General features: G+C 49.2%; 2 protein-coding genes across 6 annotated transcripts; both read right to left on the minus strand.

Moving 5' to 3' along the window:
* Nucleotides 1–629: 629 nt before the first annotated feature.
* On the minus strand, nucleotides 630–6496 carry pdp1 (pyruvate dehydrogenase phosphatase catalytic subunit 1). 3 transcript variants are annotated; one of them, XM_062466090.1, is made up of 9 exons: nucleotides 6377–6496; nucleotides 5027–5314; nucleotides 4734–4901; nucleotides 4358–4569; nucleotides 3900–3981; nucleotides 3729–3823; nucleotides 3365–3533; nucleotides 2994–3212; nucleotides 630–2919 (listed from the first exon to the last, which is right to left on the minus strand). In XM_062466090.1, the coding sequence occupies exons 2-9, from the start codon at nucleotides 5264–5266 to the stop codon at nucleotides 2539–2541; spliced, it is 1566 nt and encodes a 521-aa protein (XP_062322074.1). In that variant the 5' UTR covers nucleotides 5267–5314; nucleotides 6377–6496; the 3' UTR covers nucleotides 630–2538. The 3 variants fall into 3 exon arrangements, with proteins under 3 accessions (XP_062322074.1, XP_062322075.1, XP_062322076.1); XM_062466091.1 differs by having other exon boundaries at nucleotides 5027–5324; nucleotides 6378–6434; XM_062466092.1 differs by having other exon boundaries at nucleotides 5027–5329; nucleotides 6381–6421.
* Nucleotides 6497–7026: 530 nt separating this feature from the next.
* Nucleotides 7027–23214, minus strand: tmem67 (transmembrane protein 67). Of its 3 annotated transcripts, none has more exons than XM_062466094.1 (28): nucleotides 23002–23214; nucleotides 22624–22712; nucleotides 22445–22535; nucleotides 21955–22054; nucleotides 21538–21607; nucleotides 21029–21109; nucleotides 19743–19805; nucleotides 19484–19638; nucleotides 19216–19324; nucleotides 18953–19039; nucleotides 14831–14896; nucleotides 14497–14650; nucleotides 14130–14250; nucleotides 13931–14036; nucleotides 13579–13635; nucleotides 13391–13489; nucleotides 12028–12126; nucleotides 11540–11626; nucleotides 11336–11435; nucleotides 10670–10809; nucleotides 9210–9350; nucleotides 8724–8804; nucleotides 8483–8599; nucleotides 8203–8319; nucleotides 7970–8077; nucleotides 7721–7823; nucleotides 7369–7511; nucleotides 7027–7297 (listed from the first exon to the last, which is right to left on the minus strand). In XM_062466094.1, exons 1-28 carry the CDS (start codon nucleotides 23192–23194, stop codon nucleotides 7217–7219), a joined length of 2958 nt encoding a protein of 985 aa, XP_062322078.1. In that variant the 5' UTR covers nucleotides 23195–23214; the 3' UTR covers nucleotides 7027–7216. The 3 variants fall into 3 exon arrangements, with proteins under 3 accessions (XP_062322078.1, XP_062322077.1, XP_062322079.1); XM_062466093.1 differs by having other exon boundaries at nucleotides 12019–12126; XM_062466095.1 differs by lacking the exon at nucleotides 8483–8599 and having other exon boundaries at nucleotides 12019–12126.
* Between the last annotated feature and the right edge of the window lie 59 nt (nucleotides 23215–23273).

Consider the following 23273-nt stretch of genomic DNA (forward strand, 5'->3'; position numbering starts at 1 on the left):
AAATTAAAATAATTTTCTTTTAACCTTTGCAATGTGGGGGGTCTGAGACAGCCTAGCTGTTAAAAGAAAATGCTTCACTTTGTCTTTGTATGCGGTAAATTTGTCGCAATACGACGGTGGGTCACAATGACTGATGGGTCAGAATGACCCGAAGATAACACAAGGGTTAAATTAGTTTTTCCTTGTCTTCCTTCAGGGTTTAGGTTGGTTGAGGGGCAGTTCTATGGGCGTGTGTGAAGCCCTCTGTGACACTGCTTGTAAAAAGGTACAAATACATTTGATTTGATTTAGAGTTGAGGGGGAAGGTAAAGGATTGAAGAGATCACGAACGGACAGAACTGAGGTGGAAGAGCAGAACGTTCTATGATTCACTCGTGCTTTCAGGTGAGTGGGGCGACACCACTGACCTTCACATACACGCATGTACACAGTCCACACGCATGTACACAGTCCACACACCCTTTCACCTTTGGCGCATGCCAAACTACAATCTCTACTGTAACTGGAGACCAGGACAACCTTCTGAGTGGCATGGTGGAAGCAGCAAAACCACATTCCAGGGGCGAGGCAGCTGAAGCCAGCTAATCCTGACACACTCTGGTGTCTCCACACACTCACGCAGAAACAAATCACCTCCAACTACTTAGTTTTATTAAAACATTTCAAATACAAAATCGTTATATTCCAGAAACCAAACTGTTAAGGATAAAGCACTCAACAGTGACATGTCTTACAGTATATAGTGTGTATAGTTGTGTGTATAGTTTAGGATATATACACATCTTGTATTGTTAAAAGTAAAAGTAACCTTCAAGTATTTAGCCGGAGTCCCCTTGCTTTACATTCTCTTCTCGGCTAAATATAAACCCCAACCAGCCCGACCACAGTGGTCAGGGTTCGACCATCTGAACCGTATGGTTGTGCTCTGACAGATCAGCATGATGATGACAGAAGACACACTAACCATCAGGCATCCACCATAAAAAAAATAAAAATAAGGCTCACATTCATTTCTCGTGACAAAAAACGATGTTTACACAAAATTACAGCTGTTAAATATACATTCCTCGTGACAGTTATGAAGAAAAAAAATACCATATATATATATAAAAAATAAAATAAAAAGGTTTCACCACTTGTCTCTTTTACACCCACATCAGCATCATGTCTGGTTCCACACTCCCTCACTGAACAATCTTGGCGGCCATCCCAACAGTGGTCACTGACAACAGTTCCTGTCTGAACACCCATAATCTAGGCCACCTCTTTGATTTACACCCCCCTGTGGGAGCAAGTATGATGGAAATCCAAACCGTGTCATGTCCTTTCCTTACCTTCCTAAACATAGAACTACCTCTCCACAGCCCAGGCCTGCAGCAGTGCATTCTGGGATAAGGAGTTCTGTGGGACAGAGACTGCTTCAGCAGGAGGAGATTCAGTTACTAACCGCCTGTCTGGAACTTCAAAGGGCCTAAACTTGATATCCTGGAAAGATTTAAGTTACAGACTGAAGTTCTAGAACATGTGTTGTTGCGGTATTAGTATTTAAACTCTGCTCTGTCAATAGAGATTTCACCACAGTGTCTCATTTGCTGTAAAGCACATAATAAAATGTTATAAAAACCCATTTCCACGTGCAGCTGGATGGTGCAGCTACAGTCCCGCTCTGCTGGAAGGAGAAGATAGAAGCTAATGTGCAAAAGATGAGAAAGTTCAAACACAAATGGAGTGTGTACATATTTTGAAATGCAGTACAAAGCAAGACCAAACGGCACGTGCACACACACACACACACGTGCACACACACACACACGCGCACACACAATGTAACAGCAGTTGAGCAACCACAGTGCCCAGGAGCATCACTTGGCACATGAAACATGGATATGATCTCCTGTCTGATCTCCTGAGCCATGCAGCCATGCAGCCACGTGTCTATGATGAGGGCAGCATGATAAGTCTAGGATGAGGGCAGCATGATAAGTCTAGGATGAGGGCAGCATGATAAGTGTAGGATGAGGGCAGCATGATAAGTCTAGGATGAGGGCAGCATGATAAGTCTAGGATGAGGGCAGCATGATAAGTCTAGGATGAGGGCAGCATGATAACCAACATGAACGTTGGTTCATGTTCACGCAGCCCTGAAACTATGATGAGCAGCATGTAGACACACCCCCCTTCTGCAGTACAGACGTCTAACTGATACGTATATATATATATATATATATGTATATATGTGTGTGTGTGAAAGCATGGTACAGAATAGGTTGAATAGCTTGTGTGTTTGTGTTGATGGTAGAGAAGAAGTTAAATAGTGTTTGTTTCTGTGTGTGTCAAATGTAAAGAATAGGTTCAATATTGTGTGTGATGATGGTAAAGTATAGGTTAAATATAGTGTGTGATGATGGTGAAGAATAGGTTAAATTGTGTGTTTGTGTCTGTTGCTGGTAAAGAATAAGTTAAATAGTGATTGTGTGTGTGTGTGAATGGTAAACTGCCCATGCTGCTTCCTCCACATGGTCCCTGTGCTGGTCCTGTTCAGGACTCTCCTCCGTGCCTCTGTGTTCCAATCACGTGAGGGTTGAACTGAGTGACGATGATGGTGATGTCATCCCGGTACATGCGTGCCAGCTCCTCAGGCAGGGACAGCATCTTGGACAGCCTCTCGTGGTCCACCGTGCCAAACTCGTTGTTCCCCACCGCATGGCGCATCAGGTGTGTCGCTGCATTCTGATCCTCAAACGCAGACGACACGCGGGCCTTCCTCTCCTCCAGGAGTCCCTGCATCTGTCCCAGGGTGACCCTGTAGCCCCCCACCGTGAGGGGCTGCCGCTGGTGCACGCCTGTCAGATACTCGCCCACGATACGGACCACTTCCTGTCTGTGGAGGGTCTCCCATAATCCATCTGTGCCCAGTACCTGTGAGGACAGAGAGGATGATCAAGTGTCAGGTGATCATGGTACCATGTGAGACACACTGGCTCCTCCCCTACCAGGAAGCGGTCCTGCGGCCGCAACTTGTGGTGCGTGATCTCAGGCTCGGCCGTCAGGTACGGAGGTGTGTGGTAGTTAGGAGGGATGAACTTTGTGTGCTCGTTATCATGGAGCTGGTCAGGACCAGACTCCAGCACACGCTTCTGCAGCTCGATGCTCCACTTGAACTTCACGTCCCCGAACGCCCGGAATGGCATGAGGAGCCCCAGCAGCCGGTCCTGAGAGAGAGAGGGAGAGAGATCATAGTGAATCAGGTACAACCCACGTAGTAGGGTTGGATGGTAGAGAACCTAGTAGGGCCGGGGTTAGAGGGCTGGATAAACAGGGCTGGGTGTAGGACAGAGTACAGGGCTGGGGTTAGAGGGGTTACCTGCCGTATGACGGTCTTCCTCTCCGAGGGTGGGTGTTCTGAGCGTATGCGTGTGACCTCGTCCTCGTTCTGGGCGCTGTGGTCGTTGGTGAGTGTGTGAGCGCTGAACGAGCCGTCCTCCTCCTGCACCCCCAGGACCGCCCGCCCGTCACCCGTGTTCGCCAGATACCTGAGGACACGCAGGCCAGCTCAGACACGCAACATGTAGCTACTACTGACATCCTGAATCAACGCTGACTCACTGGCTTTTCAATAAACTTAGTCAGATATATTGATAATAAATTCAGTTTTGAGTTCTGTATAGCATATGGAAGTATGGATAGAGAAGGGTGGAGTGTGGATGGAGAAGGTGGAGTGTTCGTACAGGTCGGATCCATCGATGTGGGCCACGCAGGCCGTGGCCCCAGAGAAAGCCACTCTCAGAACCCAGTAGTGCAGGAAGGCGTTAGGGTCTCCCACCTAGACAACACAACATCAGTCAGACAGCAGTCTGACACACAGACACACACACACACACACAACTGGGGTTTCCCACCTGAGCTTCCAGGGACAGATCACTGTCCAGCCTCTTGAAGGCGCTCTGCAGCGCCTCCCTCGTGTCGGGAACATCCCCTGGACTGAGGACGAGAGACACACAGAGAGAGAAACAGAGAGAGAAACACAGAGACACAGAGGGAGAGAGACACAGTGGGAGAGACACAGAGAGAGACAGACACAGTGGGAGAGAGACAGTGGGAGAGAGACACAGTGGGGGAGAGAGAGAGAGAGATAGAGAGAGAAAAGGGGGGACAGAGAGAGAAAATGAGAGAGGAGTGACATATGGTCTCCTCCACCCTCAGGGTAGGTTCCAGCTCATAAGACTGATTTAAGAGACATTAAATGGAATTGAGCCTCTTGCACTAGGGATACCAAAAATACAAATTCACAGCAGCAACGTGCAAATAACACACCTGCTTTACATAACATAACAAACGGCACCTGTGCCCCTCCCACCTGCTGAGGTCTATGAGCTCCTGCCAGTAGGTTCTGAGGCTGTTGAAGTACAGCGTCTGGGCCTCCCTGCTGAAGTAGTCGTTGGGCTGTTTGTGCCACTGCAGGATGGGGCTGAGGGGGCGGCCTGCCTCCACCGCGGCCTCCAGCTCGCACAGCGTGGAGTGGGGAAGCAGCGACACAGCCACGTAGTAGAACAACCTCTCGCTCAGCGCCTGCACCGGGGCAGGAAGAGTACTTACCCAGCATGCTCTGTTTACTACAGTACTACACCCGCTTTATCATCTAGATTCTCTAGTACCCTGTGATAGTTTCCACACGAAGCTATCATAGGGGCCACACCGAAGACTGTAGGTGAGTGTTTCAGCCTGGTGGGTACCTGGGCACAGGCACAGCCGGCGTGGCCGTCGAACACGCCCAGCAGCATGCCTCGGGTCTGCAGGCAGGTGGCAGCACTGCGTCTGTCCTCAATTGGAGCGTTGGCCGGCAGCTGGTTACTGTCGAACCCCGTGACTGACGACACATTCTTCCCATCAAACTCTGGAACCTGGAGTCAACACAATACAACATACACCTTGAGCAGCAACTCTGAAACTGTTTTGGGAAGACTTGAGAGTTTTTGTATGCGAGTACTGGTTAGTGTAGCCAGCGTGTGTGTACGTGGGGTCTGACCTTGAAGCTGTACTCGTTGGCTTTGAGGATGGAGTTGACCTGGGGGGGGGTCAGGTTGTAGCTGTGCAGGTCCCAGGTGGTGTGGAGGCCCCGGGTGGTGTGGCCTGGGGGCAGAGGGGCATGCTGGGAGTTGGAGTAAGGAGGGGAGGGGCGGTGGGCCTGACGTTGGCATGGTAACAGGCTTGCTCCCCAGAGCTTGGCACGGGGAAATCCTCGGAGCAGCTGTGATGAAACAGGCATGACTCCCAGTACACACACACACACACACCCAGTACACACACACACACACTCCGTCGCACACACCTGAAGGAAACGTTAACACATTAGTGAGAGGGTTCAACTACTCTCCATTTCATCTTCTACATGTTTATTGATAACACGTATTCAGTTGTTGTTGATCCTGTGGTAGTTTAAAGTATAACTAAATTAAACCCCCCAATTGCAGCATAAACCAACCCCTTCACATAAAAAAGGTTGTTATAAGTTGTGGTTATAAGATGTGCTTATAAGATATGGTTATAAGTTGTTTTTTTTCACATGAATATTCATTGTGGCGCTTCCTCGAGCGCTCATAGGGATCTCATTTAAAAGAAAGGTTTTGGAGTTTAGTTAAACTTTAAATACCCCTGGGAACAAACTGTTTGCCCATAAGTGGCTCCAGTCTAAGCCAGCAGTGTTCGGGGTCAACAGGGGGGAGAAGTCTTCCTATTTATAACCCTGAAAACTGATGTTTGTTCCTAAACCGTCCTGGCCGGCCATGCCCATGACCTACTGAACTAGATACTTGGCGTGACTGTCTCGCCATCTCCGCCCATATATTATGTAATAATCAGCTACCTGTCTATTTGTAGAGCGTTGTCGCAAGGAACTCAGAATCAAGGAATGGTAACAAACACTAACTAATGTTGATCATTTTTGTAGTGCATCGTAGAGCGGCCGCAAAAAAAGATGTCCAGTACAAAACAATATGTTCCTGCCCATCCCATAGAAAGTTACCGTACAGCTAGCTACAGTAGTGTGGTCGTAGTTAGCGGGCGGTCAGGTTTTCTTGAGGTCGCCAGCTCTTTCTGCTTTCTGTAAACCTTGTATCAGTCTATTTGTGCATGCTATTATCATCTTACTGGGTAGAAAGCATTCCATTTTACAATGTTTAGTCTAGTAGAGAAGTAAAGCTGTCCAACACTGTCCTGCGTCAAGTAGCCAGAATAGGCTCGAATGCTGGCTAGCTGCTTTAGATAACAACGCTGTCGACTAAACAGCAAGCCATTTCTTGTCATATTTGGATGGCGACGTTACGTTTTCAGTTAAAATGACTTACAAATGCATTAAGTCAAGTAGCTAGCTATCTACTCACCTTAATCGGTTGATTGTCGGTGAGCGGTGTAGTAACCGTGTCTGAGCAGCTCCACCCGCCTGCCTCACCGCCTACATCCTGATATGGACCTGCACACGGGACTTTGATTGGCTCAGCTCATCTCTCTCACAGTTAACCCAGAACACACCGGTATTAGACTCACAATGTCCCTTCACTGAAGAAAAGGGTCATGTGTTGATGAACTGCCATATGCATAAGCAGTGGAGTACAGAACCACGTTATTACCCGCAGGTGACACTGTTCAGACAGGTCAGTAAAGGTACACAATACTCGGTTAAAGATAGTATACAAATCTACAGCACACTGTAGGGCCAATAAGGAGAAACAGTCGTTAGCATGCCTGGTACATCCAGACATGTCCAAGGTGTGCAACATACTGCTGCTCCTGTTGCTGTAGTCTGAAGGCCTGGGAGGGGGGGAAGGTAATGATGTACCAGAGATGATAAAGAGCATTTATAGCACCATAAAATCTGCCCGTAATCACGCTTCCTGAGTTTACCATTGGTACCTGTGTGTTAGTGATGAAATGTCAGCAGCAATGTGTTTTAATTTGTGAAATGTGTCTGCAGCAGTGTGATTAAAGTTGGGTAATTTAGTCAAACATTATTATAACTAAAAACGTAATAAGTCACATTTCTTTTATTTATTATAAAACATCAAATACAAAAGTGCAATCAAAATTTACATCATTTGCCAGGCGGTGAACAATTTGTAAAATACTGCAACTGTGTAAACAAATGGTACAAAATCACATGTACAAAACAGAAATGCTCTGGACACGTAACTACGAAGGCTTAGACAGCAGGAAAATAAGACTAGATAAGGAACCTCTGATCCACCAATGTCTTGTTTGCAAGATTTCTCCGGCCAAAAGCGTTGCGAATTAAACGGATGATCTGAAAAACAAATGTGAATCTTTATCCGGTGTTCAAACAACAACTTCATCACCATACACACACACACGCACCATCTGCTGTAGATATGTGAGCACAGCAGCCAGGGTGAAACTCTGGGCCCCCAGGTCCACCACGCAAAAGAACAGGGTGTCGAAGATCAGCAGGGTGGCCTCGTTCCCGTAGAACAACACGTCACTGAACGAGTGGGACTCATCTGCAGGAACACACACACACAGGAAGGAGACACACAGGAACACACACACACACACAGGAAGGAGACACACAGGAACACACACACACACACACAGGAAGGAGACACACAGGAACACACACACACACAGGAAGGAAACACAAGTCAACAATGCTCTGGCTCGTATACTAAATGACAATCCTAAACAGAGGTTGGTAAAATGAGGTCAATACCGTTATAGAAGATGCTTTTGTCGATAGGCTCCATGAACTCCATCCCAACGACCTTCTCAAGCAGGAGCTTGTCCTTCACTATGTAGTCCATGTCCCGATGGGCCTACACAGGAAGCAAAGGAAACACATGTCACTGGTCTGTACCACACATACTGGTTAGGGTTAGGTTGGTTTGGCTGTTCTATGACAAACACTAACTCAAGGATGGTGCTTTACTACCAATGATGTGGGAGTGTACATGCTACTGACATGGTCTATAATGGAGCCCAGGAACCGGTTCATGGTGTGGTAGGCCTTGGTGCTCTGGTCAAAGGGGTTGTTCAAGGACGCGTCCACCAACCGTGACGGCCCGTTTCTCTGGAGGACACAGGAGAGTCATCGTCACCCCTGTGACATATCTACAGGACAACCATCCCTCCCTCCCTCACACACACACACACACACACACACACACACACACACAAACACACACAAACACACACCCTGCTGAGGGGTTCCCGTATGCGGTCGTACTGCTGCCTGAGGCGGTTGGTGATGGATATCTGGAAGGTCTGGGTGTCTGTGTTAGGAAGCAACCCTCTCTGACCACACAGGGCCTCCTTCACACAGAGGAGAGGGAGAGAGGAGGCATTAGGAGGGAGGAGCAGGAGATAGAAAGTGAGAGAGAGAAGGCAATAGAGGAGGGGGTGTATACAAGAGAGATGCAGTAGCAGGTGGGAGTGTGTGGGTGTGGAGGTGTAAGATGTCACTGTGTGGACGTACAGCCTCTCTCTTCAGGTTGCTGTTCATCTCCTCCATGTTGGTGTCAGCATGGCCGTGAACAGAACGCCCATGGATGTAATAACCAAAACACCTGTGTGACAGCAGGAGTACAGAGACCTACACACACACACACACACACACACACTTAGAACAGCTGTGACTGCAGCAGTGCAGAGACCTACACACACTCAGAACAGACCATGTTTCCTGTGTCAAAGTGTTTGCCAGAGGTCTTACTCACGTTACTAATGGAGCAGAGGTCGACAAACTGCCGGATCTTATCTTCCACAAAGCGCTCGTGGAACACGGTGAAGAACACCATCTGTCCAAACACACAACACGTGTTCTATCATCCTGGACTGTGTGTGGAGGCAGGTGTGTTTTGAACAGAGATACGGGACCCTCCATTGAGGCCAGTCGCCCCCTCACCCAGGTTTACCTGCAGTAGGCCCCTCCCCCTCACCCAGGTGTACCTGCAGTAGGCCCCTCCCCCAGGTGTACCTGCAGTAGGCAACTCCCCCTCACCCAGGTGTACCTGCAGTAGGCCCCTCCCCCTCACCCAGGTGTATCTGCAGTAGGCCCCTCCCCCTCACCCAGGTGTACCTGCAGTAGGCCCCTCCCCCAGGTGTACCTGCAGTAGGCCCCTCCCCCAGGTGTACCTGCAGTAGGCCCCTTCCCCTCACCCAGGTGTACCTGCAGTAGGCCCCTTCCCCTCACCCAGGTGTACCTGCAGTAGGCCCAAGCAGAGCCAGAGGGAGGCCGCCAGGCCGTAGCGCAGTGTCAGGCTGGAGGGAGGGCTGAAGGCCTGCGGGGGGCGCTCCAGCACGGCCCACGGCTCTCTGAGGGACAGACTGGAGAAACCTACCACCTGGACAGAGACACAGGATGGGACAGGCTAGGACAGGGAAGAGAGGGGATGGGACAGTCTAGAACAGGACAGAGACACAGGACGGGACAGGCTAGGACAGGGCAGAGAGGGGATGGGACAGACTAGAACAGGGCAGAGACACAGGATGGGACAGGCTAGGACAGGGCAGAGAGGGGATGGGACAGGCTAGGACAGGGCAGAGAGGGGATGGGACAGTCTAGAACAGGGCAGAGACACAGGATGGGACAGGCTAGAACAGGACAGAGACACAGGACGGGACAGGCTAGGACAGGGCAGAGAGGGGATGGGACAGTCTAGAACAGGGCAGAGACACAGGATGGGACAGGCTAGAACAGGACAGAGACACAGGACGGGACAGGCTAGGACAGGGCAGAGAGGGGATGGGACAGGCTAGGACAGGGCAGAGACACAGGATGGGACAGGCTAGAACAGGACAGAGACACATGATGGGACAGGCTAGGACAGGGCAGAGAGGGGATGGGACAGGCTAGGACAGGGCAGAGACACAGGATGGGACAGGCTAGAACAGGGCAGAGACACAGGATGGGACAGGCTAGGACAGGGCAGAGAGGGGATGGGACAGGCTAGGACAGGGCAGAGAGGGGATGGGACAGGCTAGGACAGGGCAGAGAGGGGATGGGACAAGCTAGGACAGGGCAGAGAGGGGATGGGACAGGCTAGGACAGGGCAGAGACACAGGATGGGACAGGCTAGGACAGGGCAGAGAGGGGTTGGGACAGGCTAGAACAGGGCAGAGACACAGGATGGGACAGGCTAGAACAGGACAGAGACACATGATGGGACAGGCTAGGACAGGGCAGAGAGGGGATGGGACAGGCTAGGACAGGGCAGAGACACATGATGGGACAGGCTAGAACAGGGCAGAGACACAGGATGGGACAGGCTAGGACAGGGCAGAGACGGGATGGGACAGGCTAGGACAGGGCAGAGAGGGGATGGGACAGGCTAGGACAGGGCAGAGAGGGGATGGGACAAGCTAGGACAGGGCAGAGAGGGGATGGGACAGGCTAGGACAGGGCAGAGACACAGGATGGGACAGGCTAGAACAGGGCAGAGAGGGGATGGGACAGGCTAGGACAGGGCAGAGAGGGGATGGGACAGGCTAGGACAGGGCAGAGAGGGGATGGGACAGGCTAGGACAGGGCAGAGACACAGGATGGGACAGGCTAGGACAGGGCAGAGAGGGGATGGGACAGGCTAGGACAGGGCAGAGACACAGGATGGGACAGGCTAGGACAGGGCAGAGACACAGGATGGGACAGGCTGTAGGTGTGTACCTCGAGAAGAAAGAGAACAGCCATGATTTGGAAGGTTGGGTTAATCTTGCGGATGGTCTGAATCTCGTTCCACTCGTTGGCAACAAAGTAAGTCCTCCAGATACTGACAGGAGATGGCTCCCGTTTCCCCTCAGCACAACCTGACAACACACACAGTAGATACTAGACACTGCTCTGATCACATGGACTCATCTAGAGCAGTGGTTCTCAAAGTGGGGTCCCCGGACCCCTAGGGGTCTGCGAGCCATAGCCAGGGGGTCCGCGAAATAATTTGCCATAAATTATAAAATTGTAGAATTGTGCTGTATCATTAAAAAGTGAAAAATATATATAAAAATCTTTTTATTTAATTTCTTCTGATAATCAACAGATGAGTGACCATTGCACCAATAAAATAAGCATATTGTGTCCATTTAAGAGCACAAAGGCAGGGCTCTGCAGTGCACGAGCATGGAGAAGTATTTGGACGCACGGGTGCGAGCAAGGTTTAACCATAGACAATTTTTTGTCAATTTTGGTGGGTGGGTGGGCGGGGTGTGTGTGTGTGTGGGGGGGGGGGGGTGTGTGGTGGGGGGGTTTCTTGGAAAATGTTCTCCCCTGTAAGGGGTCCTTGGCCCCAAAAAGTTTGAGAACACCTGATCTAGAGGAGTATATGTGTGTATGTACCCTGGACAGTCCTGTTGGCTTTGCCACGTGGTCTTTCCCAGTCTATAAGGAACACGTCCACAGACAGCTGCAGCACCAGCTTGTGGAGAAACTGAACAGTCTGAAACACAGATGCAGACAATGAGCAGAAACAGAATTCCTTGACTTACAGACACACAAACATAAACACGAACACACGGTAAATTGAGCAGGATGAAGCCTCACCTTTAGAGCGAAGGCACAGCCAATGTAGGTCACAAAACGCTCCTCTTGTGCAGGCAACGGCAACAGCACAGAAACAAACTGCTGGGCCTGAAAACACGAGGGACATTAGAATAGATAACATGCAGCATATCTGATTTTCTTGAAACTAGCCTGGTATAGCGAGACAGCAGGGGATAACAGGACAGGAAAAGAGGGGAGCAGAGAGGGGCAGAGAGGACGGGGGAGATGGGAGGAGAGAGGGGAGGAGAGAGGGGAGGAACTTGCCTCTAGTGTCTGAGAGTGCAGCCCAGAAAAAAAGAAGATACGGAATAAACAAACATTTAAAAAATGAAAGACATAACTGAATAAACGATATATATTTAGTAAATGAAATAGATAACTGAATAAATTATATATTTTTAGTAAATGATGCAAAATTGGGAGAATGCATCACATCTCAGTCCCACTGTGGATGTATAACAACCTTGGATGAGTTTCACTGTGCTGACCTTGTAGAAGATGAGCCAGTAGAGTCCGGTTCCCCAGGTGATGACGAAGAACACGTTGGCCAGATCTCCAGCGTAGAACAACAGGAACTTCATCACAGTCTGAGAGAGGGAGAGCGGGACGAGAAAGAGGGAGAGAAACTCTTCAATAACACTAGTCTGTGGGACAGAAACTCTTCAATAACACTAGTCTGTGGGACAGAAACTCTTCAATAACACTAGTCTGTAGGAGAGAAACTCTTCAATAACACTAGTCTGTAGGAGAGAAACTCTTCAATAACACTAGTCTGTAGGAGAGAAACTCTTCAATAACACTAGTCTGTGGGAGAGAAACTCTTCAATAACACTAGTCTGTGGGACAGAAACTCTTCAATAACACTAGTCTGTGGGACAGAAACTCTTCAATAACACTAGCCTGTAGGAGAGAAACTCTTCAATAACACTAGTCTGTAGGAGAGAAACTCTTCAATAACACTAGCCTGTAGGAGAGAAACTCTTCAATAACACTAGTCTGTAGGACAGAAACTCTTCAATAACACTAGTCTGTAGGAGAGAAACTCTTCAATAACACTAGTCTGTGGGACAGAAACTCTTCAATAACACTAGTCTGTAGGAGAGAAACTCTTCAATAACACTAGTCTGTAGGAGAGAAACTCTTCAATAACACTAGTCTGTAGGAGAGAAACTCTTCAATAACACTAGTCTGTAGGAGAGAAACTCTTCAATAACACTAGTCTGTAGGAGAGAAACTCTTCAATAACACTAGTCTGTAGGAGAGAAACTCTTCAATAACACTAGTCTGTAGGAGAGAAACTCTTCAATAACACTAGTCTGTAGGAGAGAAACTCTTCAATAACACTAGTCTGTGGGAGAGAAACTCTTCAATAACACTAGTCTGTAGGAGAGAAACTCTTCAATAACACTAGTCTGTGGGAGAGAAACTCTTCAAGGGTCAGGTGAGAGTGAGGGGTCATCCCAAGGTCAGGTGAGAGTGAGGGGTCATCCCAGGGTCAGGTGAGAGTGAGGGGTCATCCCAAGGTCAGGTGAGAGTGAGGGGTCATCCCAGGGTCAGGTGAGAGTGAGGGGTCATCCCAAGGTCAGGTGAGAGTGAGGGGTCATCCCAGGGTCAGGTGAGAGTGAGGGGTCATCCCAGGGTCAGGTGAGAGTGAGGGGTCATCCCAGGGTCAGGTGAGAGTGAGGGGTCATCCCAGGGTCAGGTGAGAGTGAGGGGTCATCCCAAGGTCAGGTGAGAGTGAGGGGTCATCCCAAGGTCAGGTGAGAGTGAGGGGTCATCCCAAGGTCAGGTGAGAGTGAGGGGTCATCCCAGGGTCAGGTGAGAGTGAGGTGTCATCCCAAGGTCAGGTACCTCCATGTCGATGAGGGGTGAGGCCATCCTCCTCTTCCAGCTGGCTGTCTTCAGGAGCGAGTACAGCACAGCTACACCACCCAGCACCCCTAGAGCCACCTGCTCCACACACAGAGGGAGGCCCTGCTCAGTATGGACTGCTTACACTGGATCTATACCACTGACGCCTTACTGAGGTAGTGACTCACGTCTGTTTTGATGCGAGCCTCATTTTGGTCCATTTCGTAATTGACTGCAAACGACACCTGAAAACACAGGGTGGGGTCAGTGACTGGTGTTTGTTTGTGTGTTTGTAGGTGTGTTGGTTGTTGGTTCACAATATGTGCTTCATGTTTTGGCTACTCGCAATGTTTTTGGGGCTATCTTGTTGTTATTATCAGTGACCTATGCACTTTGTAAAGCTCTCTCTTGGAAGTCGCTTTGGATAAAAGCATCTGCTAAATGAATAAATGTAAATGTAATGTAAAATGTGTGTGTGTGAACATTGGGGGACTTACTGAAACAGTCTGTGTGTTTGTGTGTGAACATTGGGGGACTTACTGAAACAGTCTGTGTGTTGGAGTCTGTGATGAGGATGTCAGAGTAGGCCACAGACAGTAGGGGGAGGTACACCTGACCCCTCTGGGTTTCTGGGACCAACTGGAACCTGTGCCAGCAGACACAGCAGACACAGTCAAAGGGAGGAGGTGCCAAAATGGCCATAAAAACGGTTTACATCGCATGGTAACTGGTGACCCACTTTATGTTGATGCTGCTAGCGATGCGAAGGACTTTAGGCAGAGAGCTGAGACTGTTCTCTCTCCCGCTGAGGGTGTCCACCAACAGCAGACGTCTCGACAGGTACCAGTCATTCATGTTCCCTGGAAACACACGCAAGAACATGGATAATATAGACGCTTTACACTCTGTGAAGAGTGCATTGTGTCTTGTGTGTATTGGAATATAAAATGTTGTCCAGCTGCACATCTCACCCTCTCTCACCATGTCTCACCCTCTCTCACCCTGTCTCACCCTCTCTCACCCTCTCTCACCCTGTCTCACCCTCTCTCACCCTGTCTCACCCTGTCTCACCCTCTCTCACCCTGGTTGGTAAACAGGCTACTCACCCTGGTTGGTAAACAGGCCGTTGAACTGTTGGTTCAGGTTGCGTGTGGGGAGGGGGATGAGACGTTGGCTCCCTCCGTTACTCACATCCACAAACACGTCGTAGAATACAGGCTCAGGGTAAACACGCAGCAGCTCTGCTACAGGGAGCACACACTACACACACACACACAGGATATAACAACCGCTCAAATAAAACACTGAAAGGTTTGTACACCAGATACGGTGTAGTCATTTCTTAAAACACAATGCAATGCTTCTTATGTAGATGGTAAGATCTTTAAGCATATAGCAACAACAGAGATTTCATGAAAGTAAATGAACAGAGACACTCACAGTCTCTTGGAAGGCCGTGCCAAAGGTGTAGGCTGCTCTCTGTATACTGGCTGAATCAGGACACAACTGGGAGACAGAGAAAGACATTCACTCTATGTGTCTTTACAGCACGACCGTACTTTACTAGCACACTCTACTGCCGTGGTGGTTCCCAACCCTGGTCCTCAGGGCAGCCCTGTCCTGCATGTTTTAGATGTTTCCCTGCTCCAACACACCTGATTCAAATGAATGGGTCTTATCCAGCTCTGAAAAAGCCTGCTTGTGACCATTCATTTGAATCAGGTGTGTTGGAGCAGGGAAACATCTAAAACATGCAGGACAGGGCTGCCCTGAGGACAGGGGGCCCTGAGGACCAGGGTTGGGAACCACTGCTCTACTGGATCATGTTTGACAGGGATGTGCTGCCACCCTCTGGCACCTCCTGGTAATGCAGTAGGCAGGTTTGGTCCCATGTGACCTCCTGGTGTGACTCCAATACCCACTTTCCACCAAAGTGAACCGGGAGCTAGTTGGGAGCTGGTTCTAGAGCCGGTACAGAGCTGGTTTAATTTGTGAGCCTTCTAAGAACCGGTTTGCTTATCCACGGGCTAGAGAGCCACCACAGAGCCACGTCACTGTATACGTCTCATCTTTCCCAGCAACGCTAGCGCGGCAGCGCCAAACACAAAGCAGAGCCCGTCTAAAGGCTGTTTATTAATGCAAAAACAGCGAGGTTGAGATGCAGGATTTCTTGGCTATTGCACAATACCCTGGACTCGCAGCAGTATGACAACACTGGCATTATCAGCACAACATTTTATAAACTTTTGCTGTATAGTGCTTGTGTATTACATTTGTGTTAAATATAGGCTCAATAGCTCATAACATTTGTGTTTGTCATTTCACCTCATTTGATAGGATTATGATAAAACACAGCAACTAGTGTCTGCACTGCACTGCGATGCTAGCTAGGTTATCGAAAAGTCGGAGCAAATTTACAAATGAGCATCAATAAAATAAGCACATTTTCAGCAACTACACTGCCCACTTCTCGTCACATTTTAATTCAGATGCTGATTTACACGTAGCGTTGCGCTGAAATATGAATTACAAAAACTTAGAGCAATGGCGGTCAAAGGATTCTGTTCGTCTTGTTGGTCACGGTAACCCCGCCCCTGACGCAAGCACTTTTTACTTGGTTCCTACTTTAGCCCAGCTCTGTTGTGGTTAGGGATGGGTATCGAGAACCGGTTCTTGTTCAGAACCGGTTCCCAGTGAATCGATTCCTTGGAATCGTTAGCAAAATTCCTTAACGATTCTGTTAACGATTCTCTGTGCCGTTAAACAATTAAAATGCTAAGTTTAATAATGGATTAAAAATCGATATGCTCAGTTTAATAATGGGACACGCGAACGTCTGTCTGAATAAACTATAAAAGTTCGCGCATAGACAGACTGCAGCAAACATGGCAACTAGGAAGAAGCGTTTTAAAGTTTGGTTGTATTTCACACGACAAAATGACAACCACGCCACTTGTAACGCGTGTAAAAAGTCTATTTCGTCGAAGGGAGGAAATACTACAAATATGAAGAAGCATTTGAACACACAGCATGGAAAGAAGTTACTGGAACGTCATGTGTTCGATGCATGCAGCAGCGCAGCTAACGTTCGCGCTTCATCTCTAACTATCTAAGGTAGAGCTAAACTGCTCAAAAGTGATCACAACCACTTGTTACTGTGTGAAGCAATTTGCCTTTATTGTGTGTAGTCGATCTAGTTATCTTCTATCCCGTCGTTTGAAGCATACATTTTAGCTCCGGCATTCGTCTCCCATTAGTATTGATCTTATTGATCATTTCACGTTATCGGGGCGGCGTGTGTTATCAGCAAACGTTCGCGTGTCGCATTATTAAACTGAGCATATCAATTTTTAATCCATTATTAAACTTAGCATTTTAATTGTTTAACCTTTTAATAGTCCTGTTAAATGTGACTGAAAACGTTCGCGTGTCGCATTATTAAACTGAGCATATCGATTTTTAATCCATTATTAAACTTAGCATTTTAATTGTTTAACCTTTTAATAGTCCTGTTAAATGTGACTGAAAACGCCTAAACAACATACCCAAAGTACATTGAAAGCTGTTGTTGAACCATTTGGAGTACATGCATGTAAATGGTCTCTTTTGAAAGGTGACACTGAAGTTATTTCCCCTGTTGTTAGGACCCCTGTAAGTCCTACTGATTAGAGATGCTCCGATCAGGTTTTTTGGTGCCGATCACCGATAATTGAAATCAGTATCTGCCGATCCGATAATACCGATCACAGTGTCGATTGAAGCATTCTATTTATTGTGTAGCATTATTTATGAAATTAATTATTCTTAACAACATTGGTATTGTATTTTAAGTATTTAAATTACGAGACGAGAGTATCATGAATTGACAACCATCCGTTCTATTGCAGGGAACGTGCAACATTCCAGTGTAGAACCTCTCTCGCTTACTATAAAATGTGTAAATAATAATAAATATTAAAATAATAATAAAAATATAAATCTTTAAATAAAAATCACAACAATAGAATCACATGTGCAACATTCCACTCTCTAGAGGCTCTCAAGAGAACTTGGAGCTTATACAGTAGCTTTCCTGTGGAAAAATAATACAAACTTAACTGCAACATAAACAGGCTATAGCCAAATATCCAATATGTTTCAAGTCAGTCAGTTTCAAGTCAATTTGTCTGCATTTAGGAGGAGATAACAGACAGAATAAAGATAAAAGGTGCACAGGAAGTCAGCAATTAAACAAAAAAACAAAACATGTATATCTATCTGTATAGTCTCACTCACTCACTCTCGCATCCTTTACTCACTCTCTCACTTCACTCACTTCACGCACGCACTCACTCGGAGAGGGGGCATACTAGAGTATTCAAACCTTACTTCTGATTAAGCAGCATCACTGGAAGATTTGCCTTGATAAATATAAGCATATCAGCATTTTTAGGAGTCAACCTGTTCCTCTTCTCATCTAAAATATGTCCTGCTGTGCTGAAAAGTCGCTCGCTATCTACACTTGTACAAGGTGCGGAGAGGAAGACTTGTGCTGCTTGTGCGAGAGCAGGAAAGAGGTCTTTATTGGCCTTCCAAAAAGCAGTGGCTGTCTGTGACTGTTTTCGTTCGAATGCGGGTCTCACAGAGTAACGTCGCACATGTGCGATTCTGAAAATTCCAACCGACTATTTTCCGATAGGCAAAAACTATGACAAACGCTATAGTATGGCTTCAAAATGTACAATTAGAGGCTAACAAGTAACACAAGTAGTGTTACTTGTTAGCTAGGTAGTAGCAATGCTACTACCTAGCAGGTAGTAGCATTGCTACGAGTATTATGCTAGGTTGCTAGGTAACGGAAGCTAACTGAAGTTGGCTAGCTTCCCTTTTGGAAAACAAACTCTGGTGGAAGCGTCGGAAATATTTAGAACTCACTCATTTCTTACCATTGGCGGCCTGAAATGCCTATCTAACGTTTTATTGAAACGTCTCTGATAGTAGTTCTCGCAGATTTTATGTCATCTGATCGGCCATGTTTGATCGGCCGTTTTGAGAACGCCGATCAAAACCGATAATGGGAATATCGGCCGATATGGATCGGCGCCGATCAGATCGGAGCATCCCTACTACTGGTGTTGAGTAATAGAAGCTTGAACACAAGGAAACTGAAAGTTTCTATCTCTGACTAGATTTTGTTTTGAAAACAGAGGCCTGAAGAGGCCTAGAGGTGGTAGGTATTAGCTCATTTCAGAGCCAGTCAAAGCCAGTTTGAGAATTTGTTTAGAACGAGTGTGTGTGTGTGGGGGTGCAGGACGCACAGACCTATGGCTGTAGAGGGGAACATCGATAAAGAGAATCAATAAGTAATCAAATCGATAAGCAGGAATTGATAAGGAGTCGGAATCGTTAAAATCTTATCAATACGCATCCCTAGTTGTGGTGCTAATTAAGAACCACTTTCACTGGTTCGGAGCTGGTTCTTAGGCTGTCGAAAGAGAAAGAACTGGTTCGAGATTAAGCACTGGCTCCGAACCAGCACCCAAAATGCGTTGGTGGAAAAGGGGCACCATTGGACACCCTCACCTGCAGGTTAGCTCCTCCCACCTGCTCCCAGGACAGGAAGTCTCCCCTGGCGTTGTACACAGCAGCCAGCAGCTTGATGTCTGTGTTCTGGGGGACACACAGTACTGTGGGTTACTGCTTTGCTCCGGACAATACTCAAGTTAAAGCAGCTGGGATGTAGTTGGCTGGCTTTGTCGCAGGTAATGCTGTGATTGAGGTGATGTATGTGATGAGCTGTTGTGGTAGAGTGGAGCTAGTGGCCTAGCGTTAGTTCTTGTTCAGACCCGGTTGTTTCCCTTGAAGCTGAACCCTGTAGGCAGTGGATCGGTCTGCAGCACGCGATTGGCCAGGCCTGGCTGGTCTCCATAGTAAAGCCACGGCAGATTGGCCCTCCTGAAGTCACATGGGAATGAAGGACCATGATTGTCTGTTTACACGACAGGGTCAAAACATTTAATATCCCTACACACAACACCCTAGTGTAATCGTTCGCACTATTGTAAGCATTCCTATCTGGATATTTCCGATCAGGATGACAGCTGGAGATGTTACCAGTAGGAGATGTCCTGGGTGGATCCCAGGGCGGCGGTTGACCTGAACACTGTGTTGAAGAGACCACAGGCGTCCATGCTGGCACTGCTGAAGGAGTGCATGTTCATAACACACATGTTGCCCAGAGCCTGGCAGGCTGTCCGGTTAGAGAACACCTGCAGACACACGCATGTGCACACAACAGATCAGACACACTGTGATTGGCCCAGGACACACAAGCGCAGGCAGACAGGTGGTGATGGCAGGACGCAGTATTCACCAGGCAGGCAGCTGCTGAGGAGTACAGGTGTTTGGAGAACCACGCTGACTGGACTGGGAGAGCCTGCGGGAGACACGGGGGAGACACAGGTGGGGGAGAACGGGGGGGGAGACACGGGGGAGGAGACACGGGGGGGGAGACACGGGGGGGAGACACGGGGGGGGAGACACGGGGGAGGAGACACGGGGGGGGGAGAGACGGGGGGGGGGAGACACGGGGGGGGAGACACGGGGGAGGATACACGGGGTGGGGGGGGAGAGACGGGGGGGAGACACGGGAGGAGACACGAGGGGGGGAGACACGAGGGGGGGAGACACGAGGGGGGGAGACACGGGGGGAGACACAGGGGGGGGAGACACGAGGGGGGGAGACACGGGGGAGACACGGGAGAGACACGAGGGGGGGAGACATGAGGGGGGGAGACACAGGGGGGGAGACACAGGGGGGGGGAGACACGGGGGAGGAGGCACGGGGGGGGAGACACGGGGGGGGAGACACAGGGGGGGAGACACAGGGGGGGAGACACAGGGGGGGGAGACACAGGGGGGGGAGACACGGGGGGGGAGGCACGGGGGGGGAGACACAGGGGGGGGAGACACAGGGGGGAGACACGGGGGGGGGAGACACGGGGGGGAGACACGGGGGGGGAGACACAGGGGGGGAGACACGGGGGGGGGAGACACGGGGGAGGAGGCACGGGGGGGAGACACGGGGGGGAGACACGGGGGGGGAGACACGGGGGGGAGACACGGGGGGGGAGACACGGGGGGGAGACACGGGGGGGGAGACACGGGGGGGAGACACGGGGGGGGAGACACGGGGGGGAGACACGGGGGGGGAGACACGGGGGGGAGACACGGGGGGGGAGACACGGGGGGGGAGACACGGGGGGGAGACACGGGGGAGGAGACACAGGGGGGGGAGACACGGGGGGGGAGACACGGGGGGGAGACACGGGGGAGGAGACACAGGGGGGGGAGACACGGGGGGGAGACACGGGGGGGAGACACGGGGGGGAGACACGGGGGGGAGACACGGGGGGGGAGACACGGGGGGGGAGACACGGGGGGGAGACACGGGGGGGGGAGACACGGGGGGGGGAGACACGGGGGGGGAGACACGGGGGGGGAGACACGGGGGAGGAGGCACGGGGGGGGAGACACGGGGGAGGAGACACGGGGGGGGAGACACGGGGGAGATTACGAGTGATAGTCAAATCATTGTCCCAAAAATGGAGTACTGTCTGGGAGGCGCTTGAGAGATGGCTGTTCAGTCTGTGCACTTACCAGCTGAGCAAAGTTAACATGTGTGTTGACTGTAGCAGGAAGGTTGTTAGGGGGGGCTGCTGGGAAACACAGTCCTCCGGCCTGAGAAGGAACACACATCCATCAGGCAGGTACACCACATCCATCCTTCAGGCAGGTACACCACATCCATCCATCAGGCAGGTACACCACATCCATCCCTCAGGCAGGTACACCACATCCATCCCTCAGGCAGGTACACCACATCCATCCCTCAGGCAGGTACACCACATCCATCCCTCAGACAGGTACACCACATCCATCCCTCAGGCAGGTACACCACATCCATCCCTCAGGCAGGTACACCACATCCATCCATCAGGCAGGTACACCACATCCATCCATCAGGCAGGTACACCACATCCATCCCTCAGGCAGGTACACCACATCCATCCCTCAGGCAGGTACACCACATCCATCCCTCAGGTAGGCTCTGGGGGATAAGTACTTAACAAGCTCACCTACAGTTGAGAAACCCTGAAAAAACTCACCAGGATGTTGGGGGAGCCACACGTGCAGGAGGAGGTGGTGTTGATGAAGGTGGCTTGACATCTCTCACATCTGACAACACAAACCTGACATCTCTCACATCTGACAACACAAACCTGACATCTCTCACATCTGACAACACAAACCTGACATCTCTCACATCTGACAACACAAACCTGACATCTCTCACATCTGACAACACAAACCTGACATCTCTCACATCTGACAACACAAAGCAGCCCAGGATAAAGACCAGGACGGGCTCTCAACACTATTGGGTTAGGGTCTTTTCTATAAAGCGAGTTTACCAAATAAGCCTGGTAAACTCGCTTTATGGAACAGGCCTCTGGTTTACTGCGTTATGATGACCATGCATCTACAACATGGCTGCTGATGTGACAGGTGGGGAGTGTTGGTACCTGTTACCACGGTGGTCAGGTGCTGAGAATGTGGGCGCAACTCCACTGCACACCTCACACACAGCTTCTTCTAGAAGATTCCCTTGAACATCCCTTTCCACTGAAAATTACAGATTCAAGACAACCTTGGCTCACACTTAACACCAAGTATGATGTCATTATAACAGCAGTCACACAGACATGCATCTCATTATAACAGCAGTCACAGACATGCATCTCATTATAACAGCAGTCACACATACATGCATCTCATTATAACAGCAGTCACAGACATGCATCTCATTATAACAGCAGTCACACAGACATGCATCTCATTATAACAGCAGTCACAGACATGCATCTCATTATAACAGCAGTCACACAGACATGCATCTCATTATAACAGCAGTCACACAGACATGCATCTCATTATAACAGCAGTCACACAGACATGCATCTCATTATATCAGCAGTCACACAGACATGCATGTCTGTTCTTTCAGATGCTCACCCAGAATAGTGCCTGATGGGCACTGGCACATCCCTGTCTCTGTAAGTCTGCCTGGGCACTGAATGCACCCATATCTATCTTCAGTTACTGCCTAGAGAGGGGGGCACATCCAGATAAACACGTTTGAAAGCTCACAGTGCTTGGACAAGACTAATGTATAGCAGTAGGCAACTGCTTACAGGTCTGTCTGGAGGGCACTGTTGGCAAGTGATGGACGCTCCATTCGTCGAGAGAATCCGGAACCCCGTCTGGCACTGACAACTCAATCCTGAAGGCAGAAATTACACAGGTTAAGAAAGAATAACTATTTACCTAATCAACCATTTCTCAAATACGTTTGCTAGATCAGACATTCCTACCCACATGGGTATGCATAGGCCAACTGACAAAAAAATATTGTCAAAAAGATGCATGGCTATGCTACGTTAGCTTACGTTATGTGCTAGGCTAGGCTAGCTACTACAGATAAAGGTAGCTAGTAGCCTTGTCCTACAATATGTGCTTTTCTCTGATTCAGCTAACTAGCTAGTGCTGGTAAGCTAGCCATTGATACGCACCATCTGCACTCTTTTTTTGACTTGAACCGCATTTTAAACACGACAGACTAGATATATCGAAATACTGTTCTGTGCCGCAGTCTGATGGCCCCTGAAATGATATTTCAAACTGCTGAGAGTAAAGTAAATTAGATTTTATTAAAATAAATAAAATCAGTCTGTAGAAGTCAACGGATAGCGTCTCCGTCGCCATGGTAAAGTCTTGTTAACTTCCTGTTATTTACCCACAACCCCCTTCTAGCATTATGCACATGCGCGCCTCATCCCTCCCC

Source organism: Osmerus eperlanus, chromosome 7 (genome assembly GCF_963692335.1).
Source record: "Osmerus eperlanus chromosome 7, fOsmEpe2.1, whole genome shotgun sequence".
Classification (NCBI taxonomy): Eukaryota; Metazoa; Chordata; class Actinopteri; order Osmeriformes; family Osmeridae; genus Osmerus; species Osmerus eperlanus.

Bases quoted from the DNA above. Each gene is read 5' to 3' on its own strand.
- pdp1 (XM_062466090.1), bottom strand. From the start codon at position 5,266: ATGCCTGTTTCATCACAGCTGCTCCGAGGATTTCCCCGTGCCAAGCTC. The intron at 4,902-5,026 runs GTCAGACCCCAC...TGTTGACTCCAG, and splicing joins CCAACGAGTACAGCTTCAAG to GTTCCAGAGTTTGATGGGAA. The intron at 2,920-2,993 runs GTAGGGGAGGAG...CTGTCCTCACAG, and splicing joins GGCCGCAGGACCGCTTCCTG to GTACTGGGCACAGATGGATT.
- tmem67 (XM_062466093.1), bottom strand. From the start codon at position 23,194: ATGGCGACGGAGACGCTATCCGTTGACTTCTACAGACTGATTTTATTT. The intron at 13,490-13,578 runs GTGAGTCACTAC...TGTGTGGAGCAG, and splicing joins AGGCTCGCATCAAAACAGAC to GTGGCTCTAGGGGTGCTGGG. The intron at 7,298-7,368 runs GTGCGTGTGTGT...TTTGTTTTTCAG, and splicing joins TCACATATCTACAGCAGATG to ATCATCCGTTTAATTCGCAA.